This window comes from Scyliorhinus canicula, chromosome 8 (assembly GCF_902713615.1).
Source record: "Scyliorhinus canicula chromosome 8, sScyCan1.1, whole genome shotgun sequence".
In the NCBI taxonomy this organism is placed as follows: domain Eukaryota; kingdom Metazoa; phylum Chordata; class Chondrichthyes; order Carcharhiniformes; family Scyliorhinidae; genus Scyliorhinus; species Scyliorhinus canicula.
In genome coordinates, this window is record NC_052153.1 from 53227738 (window position 1) to 53238644 (window position 10907).

The following is a 10907-nucleotide window of genomic DNA, read 5'->3' on the forward strand; positions in this document are numbered from 1 at the left end:
CAGATAGATGATTGAAGAGTTCAGGAACAAAGACCTCAACCACAAGGTCCTACTTTTAAGAGAATTCTTATCTCTGGTTTAACCTCCTTTATCTTCATTGGCTTCTAATTCTCAGCTGAGATCTGGTTTGTTCAAATGAATGTCTGTTACTCAGAGGATGATTTGTTAATCAAACATTGGACATTACTTAAAATAGCTCAGCGCCTGCGTGTGCAGTCTTAGGAAATTTACTGGATATGTTTTATCACACCTATGTTTCACAGCTTGGCAGAGACCTTAATAATTGATTAGTTGATTAGACAGAGGAATAATATGTTCTCAGTGTTGAATACATTGGATAATTCATTATATGAGACAATGACGAAGTTTGCACAGTCAAGACACTTTTAATATTTTTGCCGATTAGCTATATGCATTCAACTAGTCCCTCTTTGAATAAAATCAAACTACTTTATCACAGGGATAGGGCTGAGGAGATGGCATGGTGAGGGTGCTCTTTCAGAAGGTCGGTGCAGACCCAATGGGCAGAATGGCCTCCTTCTACACAGTAGGGATTCTATGGATCCTCCCCATCTAAATAGTGGTATATGAAATACATATAAATACTGTGTATAAAGTGTGATTTAATAATGCCCTTAAAGGGCAGCACGGTGGCCTAGTGGTTAGCACAACCGCCTCACGGCGCTGAGGTCCCAGGTTCGATCCCGGCTCTGGGTCACTGTCTGTGTGGAGTTTGCACATTCTCCCCGTGTCTGCGTGGGTTTCGCCCCCACAACCCAAAAATGTGCAGAGTAGGTGGATTGGCTACGCTAAATTGCCCCTTAATTGGAAAAAATAATTGGGTAATCTAAATTTAAAAAAAAAAATAATGCCCTTAAGAAAATGGATGTTTACTTACAAATGTCAGTGACATGGATGTACTTGCTTCTCCCTGCAGAGTTTGTCTATTCTTGCGCACTTCCCCTCCTAGGTGAGACACCCAACTCACTCTGCCGCATATGGACGGCATGGCAGCACAGTGGTTAGCACTGTTGCTTCACAGCTCCAGGATCCCAGGTTCGATTCCCGTCATGGGTCCCTGTCTGTTCTCCCCCTGTTTGTGTGGGTTTCCTCCGGGTGGTCCGTTCCCTCCCACAGTCCAAAGATGTGCAGGTTAGGTAGATTCGCCATGCTAAATTGTCCTTGGTGTCCAAAAAGGTTAGGTGGAGTTGCTGGGTTATGGGGATGGGGTGAAGGTGTGGGGCTTGAGTAGGGTGCTCTTTCCAAGGGCTGGGGCATATTCGATGGGCCAAATGGCCTCCTTCAGCACTGCAAATTCTATATGTCGCAGTCGCTCTTTACTCCTGCCTCCAGCTCACGTTTCACATTATTTCCCAGACGCCTTGGAATTTCTCTATGGGCACAAGTTTGAGAACCACTGATGTGCATGGCTTAATGTACATACCCAAACAACTCACAAAGACAAAAAAAAAAACAGTCTTGTGTTAGAGAACACATTTTCCATCACACCCACTGATATTTAGCAACAAGCACCTTCTCAATTTATTTGTTGAATACTACTTCATGTTTACAATTTAGGATGTGTGTAAAGAAGTTTACCAGCTCAAGGGTGGAATTCACAAATATCTTGAACAGTTTCCAAGTGGTTTCTACAGGGGAAAGTTGTTTGTTTTCGACAATCGCTATGCTATTTCTGCAAATGATGACGTTATTGCAGGTGAGTACAGCAGATAAAGGTTTTCTGAATTGTTGTATTTGAACCATTGAAGTGCTTCTTGATGTTTTTAGGGGAATCCAGAACAAGGGGCAACTATAGTAAGATTAGAGGCCATTCAGAAAGTGCCTCTTCTACAAACAGTTGTGGAAATCTGGAATTCTTTCCCTCAACGCTTGTGGACATTGGGTGAATTGGATTTCAATTTTGAAAATTTCAAAGATTTTTGTTAAGTAAGAATGTCACGGTATATGGATCAAAGGGCAGCATGGTGGCGCAGTGGTTAGCACCGGTGCCTCACGGCGCAGGGATCCCAGATTCAATCCCGGCTCTAGGTCGCTGTCCGTGTGGAGTTTGCACATTCTCCCTGTGTTTGCAAGGGTTTCGCCCCCACAACCCAAAGATGGGCAGGATAGGTGGATCGGCCACGCTAAATTGCCCCTTAATTGGAAAAAATTAATTGGATACTCTAAATTTATTTTTTAAAAGGTATATGGATCGAAGGCAGGTAAAAGTGAAGATACAAGTCAGCTATATCTAATGAAATGGTGGAATGAGCTTGAGGGGCTGAATGGCCTTCTCCTGTTTTTATTGATTCATTATTTTGAAGCTGAGTGATGTTTAAGTATAAAAACTAGTGGAATTGGGCAGCACTGTAGCGCAGTGGGTTAGCACTGCAGCCTCACGGCGCCGAGGTCCCAGGTTCGATCCCGGCTCTGGGTCACTGTCCGCGTGGAGTTTGCACATTCTCCCCGTGGTTGTGTGGGTTTCGCCCCCACAACCCAGAGATGTGCAGGGTAGGTGGATTGGTCACGCTAAATTGCCCCTTAATGGGAAAAAATTATTACGTATTCTAAATTTTAAAAAAACTAGTGGAATTAACCAGAACGTGGAATAATTTATGTTAATTAGCGGGTGGATCTTTTAACACTGTATTACAATACATAAGCTCAAAATTTTAAAATGCAGATGAAGAGAGCAGTATGGTGCTGCAGAACAATTGTTATAAGATCATTGGGCTGAGCATTGGAAATTGTAGTTTATTAGTTTAAATCAAAATTAAATTGTCTGCTAGCATGCTTAACTTCCCAATTTTGCCTCCAAATGGAATCCTCCGATAACTGGTCAGCTCCAGTTCAGCCTACAATTTATGCCAACTCCACATTTAAGATTCATGTTAAAAGCTCATGATTTATTTTTGGTGATCTATGCCTATGATGTATCATCTAATGCCACATGACTTAGTGTGCCAACCTCCAAGACGATAAAGGGCTTATGATGATTGGCACTGGTGTGACTGTCCCAGACCAGTAAAATCTTCCCAAGTGCTGCAAGATGTCCCGCTCTACTTTTACTGGAGGTTCAACACACAACCTCCACAAACCCTGCCCCATCAGATCTGGGTATCTGAAAACATTCACAACCAATCAATCACTTTTGTAGTGCAGCCTCCACCGCTATGTAGGTGGTAAAGCATCTAACTGCATTAAAGGTAAATGAAATGAATGATCAGATTGATGTGTTTTTGATAGTGTTGGCTAGGATGCTCGCACACTCAAACATTCCAAACAAGATGCAGCTAAATGGGCAGCATTCTGATAGCTACAATTAGTTCGGAAAACATGCCATCTTTCCTTAGGACTCAAATTGTTTCCTTCAGCATTAATGTCTAAGTCATTCAACTTCAGGCCCCCATTCTTTAATGACTAAGGTCCACAGATGGATTTGTCATGGAATTCAGCATGTTCATTCGTGTTCCTAATTATGTTCAAATTCTCTTGCCTTTGTGAATCTGTTTCTTATGAAACTATCTTTTTTTGTTTTTCTCCAGAGTGCGGGTACTGTGGTGTCCCTTGGGATGAATACAGACTTTGCAGTACCTCTTACTGCTGTCAGCTTGTTTTGTCCTGTATTCACTGTCGAGAAAAGGGCCTTTTAGCCTGTTGTGTTGTGTGTCAAGAAAAGGGAAACTCAACATCTGAAATTCAGTCAGGCCGCCCAGGAAAAGAGGAATGTGAATGTACTCAAAAACGTGTGCGAATCCCTGTTATGTTGCCACATTAGATACTTCTTTTCAAACTTTCCAATGATGTTTTAAACCAAGAAAAAGATCAGATTTAAAAGGCACAGGGGCTTGAATTAATACAATAACTTTCATAACCCACATTTCAAAAATGCTCAAGTACTTTTGAATTAGAGTTGATGTGCTAATGCAGGAAATATGACAGCCAGTTTGCACGTAGCAAGGTCCCACATGCAGTGCATAATCATTTTAGAGGAACTGTTTTTAGATTTGACATAATAGGTTGATTTTATTTTAAACTTTTTAATAGTCCTATTTAAAACATTGATTTGTTGTGGTGTTGGTTTTTACCAGCATGCTGCTTACAACTTAAAATGATAGCAATCATGTAATAATGAGATAATTGGATTAAACATTACAATTAATATATAGCCAATTGTGTTGACTCATTTATTTCTGGTATTTCAGACTAAAAATTAATTCTTGGAGTGCCACTTCAAAATAGTGCTATGTAGATTTCCTGGGGCAGATAGCACCACGGACTACTGCGCATACAACACACACTAGTTTCCTCATTGATACAATTGAAGAAACTCATACATATTTTGCAGCGTTTCTGTCCCAAGGGAATCGAGATAGTCTCCTAGCGCCACTTTAAAGTGATGTATACAGTTGAACCAAATCAAGAGATGACAAATGTTGTATTGTGCATTACATTTCTGAACAGTTTTACAAAACTGTGTCACTGGTGAATTGAAGCTTCAGACCCACAAACATTTTAGCTGTCTGATAACTTGATCACCACCTGGTCACCATTAATTTATGACTCTGAATATACTTCTGGAACCAATGAGGGAACAGACTATTTTGGACCATATCATAATGATACAGGATGAATTTATGACTTCACAGTAAAGGTTCCTCCAGGTATGAGTGATGATCACATAGATTTTCATGTTTCATTTGAAGGTGAGAAATAGGGGCCTAAAACAAATGTTTAAGCTTTAAAAAATGCAATTACAAGGGTATGAAGATCTCTCAAGTGGATTGGGAAAATAGGTTAAAAAGTAAGACTGGAGTGGCGCAGTGGGTTAGCCCTGCTGCCTCACGGCGCCGAGGTCCCAGGTTCGATCCCGGCTCTGGGTCACTGTCCATGTGGAGTTTGCACATTCTCCCCATGTTTGCATGGATTTTGCCCCTTAATTGGAAAAATGAATTGGGTACACTAAATTTATTTTAAAACAGTAAGACTGTATAGAAGCAGTGGCAGACATTTGAGATACTTCATAACTCACAATGACGATATATTCCATTCAGAAAGAAAGAGTCTATGAAAAAGATGCTCCATCTGTGTCTAAGGAGTTCAGGATGATTTTAAATTGAAGGAAAAGGCTTATAACGATGCAAGATTAGCTTTTTATTCATGAATTTTCGATGCAAAGATTAGTGGTGAACCAGAAGTTTGGGAAAAATTTAGAAACCAGCAAAGGACAACTTTTTAAAAAAAAACTAAGCAGCAGAAATTGGAGTGAGAGAAAACCAGCAAGAAATATTAAAACAGACAATAGAAGCTTCTATAAGTATATAAAAAGAAAAGTAGTTAGGTGAGCGTTGATACCTTAAGAGGTTGTGACTGGGCACTTGGTATTGGAAAACCAGGAAATGGCAGAGACCTATTCACGGAAGACACAGAAGGCATCTTAAAGACTAGAAAATTAAGAGGCAAAAGGGAGGGATTTATTTTTTAAAAATCATGATCACAAGAGAGAAAGTACTGAGAAAATTAATGAGATTAAAGGCTGACATCTCTGGTGGTAGTAGGGATGATGGTTTGATATCATCAAGAGTACTGTCTGGCGTTGTGTGGTGAGGACCGTCCTGTGGACAAATGGACTCGGTCAAGTCCAGTGTGGGAAATACTGGCGTTGTAGGTCGAATCTTTTTTTTTATAACAGTACAGCACAGAACAGGCCCCCCGGCCCCCGACGCTGTGCCGAACAATGACCACCCCACTCAAACCCACGCATCTCTAATAGATCCCGGCAGTTACAGTGAAAAAGTACTCCCGCAGACGATTTGACAATGTAGGACCTTGGTGCCTCCTGCCTGATCACCGTGGCTGACTCAGACCATCTGCCTTCTGGGTCCCTGATTCTGATGGCGTCACCTATTGTCAGTGGCTTGAGTGGGATCGCATGTTGATCATAGTATAGTTTTTGTTTGGAGCATAGTGCCCGCATGTCGTCGAGAAGTGGCGCGTTGCCGGGGTCTCAGAATTGCTTAGCCGGTAGGGTTGTCCGGATGTCTCTGCCGGAGAGCATTTGCGCTGGCGACAGTCCTGAGCACAGTGGGGTTGCTCGGTACGATAATGCTTGATGTTGGAACGTGACTCGGCTGCTTTGCTGATGAGTCGTTTAATGATGTGGACACCTTTTTCCCCTGTTCCATTTTATTGCGGGTAGAGATTCTGTCGCACCGTTGTCTGACCTCGACTTTTTCCTGTTTGTGGTATTGATTCTGTATGTCATCGTTCGTGAAAGCTGTTTTGCTTGTTTGTTCTGGAGCAGATATGAATTTGTGAGATTCTTTATCATGCCATGGCATGTTTGTAGTCTTGTCAGTGTTTTGCAGTGTGCTGTGGCATTGTCCTTCACGTGCCATGTTGTACAGGTCGTTGTTTCATTGTTGTTGTTTCTGTCTTTGTTGTTGTCGTTGTTGTTGTATTTGTCGTTTCTGTCTTGGTTGTTTTCATTGGCGTTCTTGTTGTCCTTGTTGTTGTCGTGCTTGTTGATTGTATTTCGTTGTTTTCGCTTTTATTCTTGTTCTTTTTCTTGTCATGCTTGTTGTTTCTGGGATGCTTCTTGTTGCTTTTGTCTTTCTTGTTGCGCTGCATGCTGTTTTTGTTCTTGTTTCTGCTATGCTTCTTGCGGTTTTTGTTCTTGTTGCGCTCAATGAGTGTGCCATGTGGATGATTTGAGTCATTGTCATAGTTATTGGTGTCAGTGTCCTTTGTGGTATCTGGTGTTGGACTGATGTTGGTGACATCAGTCATTTGTGGTGGATTCGATTCCTCTTTGCTTCCTTGGTACTCTTCTTCTAGAGTCATTTCTGGTTCACTTGAATCATCATTGATTTCTAGGTGCTCCTCTTTTGGGGTCATCAGGTTCACTTGAATTATCATTGATTTCTTGGTGCTCCTTTTCTGGAGTCAAAATTTTCGCGAATTCATTTTGTTGTGGGCCGTAGTGCTCCTTTTCTGGAGTCAAAATCTTCAGGATTTCTATTGACGTGGTCTCTCTGGACTCATGGGTGGCCGTCCTCTGATTATTGAGTGCTTCTGTGCAGACAAGCTGAGATATGTCAGTGTTGCTGTGATCCTGCACATCCTGTATGGGAATTGTGATTTCTTCGTCGCTTGTCTCACATGCAGTGGGTAGACATTCAATCTTCTTCTGGAGGCTCAAATAAGCTTGATAGATCTTCATGGTCTTGTACATGCATGGCATTCTCTATGGAGTGTTTGCTTGCTTCCATTTTTAAGTCTGTCACCAAGCTGTCTGTGGAGGCTTGCGTCACACTCTTTGTGGAGTCCCTCATCACTCTCTCTGTGGAGTCTGTCATCGCTCTCTGTGGAGTCTGTCATCGCTCTCTGTGGAGTCTGTCGTCGCTCTCTGTGGAGTCTGTCGTCGCTCTCTGTGGAGTCTGTCGTCGCTCTCTGTGGAGTCTCGTCGCTCTCTGTGGAGTCTGTCGTCGCTCTCTGTGGAGTCTGTCGTCGCTCTGTGGAGTCTGCCGTCGCTCTCTGTGGAGTCTGCCGTCGCTCTCTGTGGAGTCTGCCGTCGCTCTCTGTGGAGTCTGCCGTCGCTCTCTGTGGAGTCTGCCGTCGCTCTCTGTGGAGTCTGCCGTCGCTCTCTGTGGAGTCTGCCGTCGCTCTCTGTGGAGTCTGCCGTCGCTCTCTGTGGAGTCTGTCGTCGCTCTCTGTGGAGTCTGTCGTCGCTCTCTGTGGAGTCTGTCGTCGCTCTCTGTGGAGTCTGTCGTCGCTCTCTGTGGAGTCTGTCGTCGCTCTCTCTGTGGAGTCTGTCGTCGCTCTCTCTGTGGAGTCTGTCGTCGCTCTCTCTGTGGAGTCTGTCGTCGCTCTCTCTGTGGAGTCTGTCGTCGCTCTCTCTGTGGAGTCTGTCGTCGCTCTCTCTGTGGAGTCTGTCGTCGCTCTCTCTGTGGAGTCTGTCGTCGCTCTCTGTGGAGTCTGTCGTCGCTCTCTCTGTGGAGTCTGTCGTCGCTCTCTCTGTGGAGTCTGTCGTCGCTCTCTCTGTGGAGTCTGTCGTCGCTCTCTCTGTGGAGTCTGTCGTCGCTCTCTCTGTGGAGTCTGTCGTCGCTCTCTCTGTGGAGTCTGTCGTCGCTCTCTCTGTGGAGTCGTGCAGTGTTCTCAACTGAGTCGTTCTGTGCTCTCTGTGTGGCGTCATCTTCGTCTTGGGTATTGCTGTCATCCAATGTACCGACAATCTGCCATGGCACCATGGTATTGGATTCATCTACCATGAGAAGAGTCGTATTGAGCTTTTCAACCATGTTGCTGATGCTGTGATCAGGATCTCCGAATAACTCAGCCATGTCTGAGCAGTATTGTGTGTATTGTTTGTTGGACAAATCATCGCTTTCTGTTTCGGAGTTGTGATCGTTCTCTTCATGTTCAATGAACAAATCATCTTGTGTGGAGGCTGGGACCCTCCGTGGTGCATGGACCACTTATTTCTTGACGTCAGGCCGCAGCATAATCCTGCACTCACGAGTCGGGATGTCATATATGCTCGGCTGAAGATTCCCCATTCCGAAGGACGCATCGTCAGGGTCTTCACGGTACAACACCTCTAGTTGCGGTTCGGATTTAGTACTGGGGTAGCCATCTCCCAAGATGAAATCTTCGTCTGAGTCGTAGTCTACAAGGACCATATCATCATCTAGGGCGGTGCTAACTGCTTGTTCCAGGGTGTTGTGAAAGTTATTTTCAACTGCTGGTGTAAGTTCAGGCATTGTTCTGTCTTTTAAGGCAAGAAAATTGGGTTTTGCAGCTTTAAATTAATTTTTGTTCATTTTCGTGCATTTCCCTTTTAAGTGGGCGTGGTTCTGGTCCTCTGACGTCATGACACGTGACGCCATGCGTAGGACCCGATTGCCCATGCGCGCACAGTTTCCTGTATTGTGCCCTCTTTTCACAACTGAGCATGTGCGGCTCCTTTCTCAAGATGGCCACCGCTCAGAACCTCCGTCTTTCCGATTCTCCGCCTCGTGGTGAGTGTTCGCGCCATTTTTACCGATTTTTGTTTTCTAAATGATGATTCTGTGTTTGAAGAGACTCAAAGTATTGATTTTGTTTTTGTTCATAAGCAAGGCATTTTTGTATAGCGATTTCTAGAGTTAGATACTTACTTTGTGAAAGTTCTTCCCTCAAATTTTTATCAGATAGTCCAGAAATTAATTGATGTATTATCACAGTCTCTGAAATCAGCATAATCACAGCCTTGTGGTATTAACTTGAGATTTGTAATAAAATCAGAGATGGGCCCTCCGTTTCTCTGACAAGAGTTAAATCTTTCCAGCATCTGACCAGACTGACTGTTACAGCGGTCATCAAATTTTTTGAGTAAAACGTCTACTTTGGTGTTGTCCTCACCTTCTAAGTAATTAAAGCAATTATAGATTTCTCTAGCTTCATGCCCTCCTGTTGAGAGCAGTAGGGCTATTTTCGTTGCGTCAGAGGCAGTGCTTTAATCATTAGTTGTGATAAATATTTGGAACAGCTGTTCAAACATTTTCCAGTTATAACTTAAATTACCGATCGTTTCCAGCTGCCATGGAGTTCCAACAAGTACCATCGAATCAGTTAGTCGTTGAGGATCCATTTGCTGCAAAGTCTTCCACAGTCGAACATCTGGTTTAAGTTTTTATTCTCTTGCTGGTGTCTAGCTAGCTCTCTGAAATCACTCCTGGTATCATATGTTATTCTCTAAGTCTGAAGAAAGATTGTAGACTTCCAGTTAACACACATACTTTATTCAATGGGTTCGTTCTCTTTCCAGAGCTTAACTAGATATAATACAGTCAAGAGGTATGAGTAGTGAAGCTAAGGTAAACTGCCTATGCTGAGCTGTCTCTGTCTGCTGCTGCTGCTCACTAGCCCTGTGCTTCTAAAAGAGGCGGATCCTTCCTTGGGCTGGACCCGTCTCTGATGCTGCCCTCTAGTGATGCTGTGGCTGTTACATTTGTCTGTAGTGCCTGGTGTATGTGCAGATGTACAGATCACTACACCCAGCTCGCCACAAAAAAGTCAATTCTGGAATATACCCAATAGACATGTGAAAAAGGAATACTCCCTTCCCCCTGGGTTCCTGAAGTGTCACAGGTCCACCATACCCATCTTTTCCATAAACTCACCCAGCTCCTTTTGTTATTTGTATTTTGCACATCGACCTGGGGCTCGATCTATCCACCTCTGACTCTAGGACACAATTAAAATCTCCCATAATCAACTGGTGCGTGGCCAAGTCCGGGTTCGCTGCCAGCAACCCCCTCATAAATCCTACATCCTCCCAATTTGGTGCATACACATTCACCAACACCACAGGTGTCCTTTCTTTTAATATAAATTTAGAGTACACAATTAGCTTTATCCAATTAAGGAGCAATTTAGCATGGCCAATCCACCTACCCTGCACATCTTTGGGTTGTGGGGGCAAAACTCCCCACCCCGAGGAGAACGTGCAAACTCCACATAGACAGTGACCCAGAGCCGGTATCGAACCTGGGACCTCGGCACCATGAGGCAGCAGTGCTAACTACTGCACCACCGTGCTGCCCTCGCGTCCCTTCTAATACCCCGCTTACAATCACATATCTCCCACCTGGGTCCCTCACTTCCTTCACGCTCACAAACCCCGTTTCCTTACTCATTAAAATTGCCACTCCCGTCACTTTACCGAGCGGAAAACCTGACCCACCACCCCTCCCTTAGCCTAACCTGGTCCTTCATGTGGAGGCGTGTCTCCTGCAGAAAGACCACCTCCGCTTTCAAGCTCCTGTGGTGTGCAAAGACCCGAGATCTCTTCACCGGTCCATTGAGCCCTCGCACGTTCCACGTTATCGGCCTTACTGGAGACGTACGCCTCCATTCCTCTCTAC

The 10907-nt window shown here is 44.0% G+C and overlaps 1 protein-coding gene across 2 annotated transcripts in view; it reads left to right on the forward strand.

Annotated features, from left to right (window-relative positions):
- Positions 1–4168, forward strand: part of LOC119970258 (thiosulfate sulfurtransferase/rhodanese-like domain-containing protein 2) — a 59126-nt gene extending 54958 nt beyond the window's left edge. For both annotated transcript variants that reach the window (XM_038804584.1, XM_038804585.1), the window contains exons 8-9: positions 1579–1717; positions 3546–4168. In XM_038804584.1, coding sequence (XP_038660512.1) covers positions 1579–1717; positions 3546–3778 — 372 coding nt within the window. In that variant the 3' untranslated portion in view covers positions 3779–4168. The remainder of the gene's footprint in view (positions 1–1578; positions 1718–3545) is intronic.
- Positions 4169–10907: the final 6739 nt, after the last annotated feature.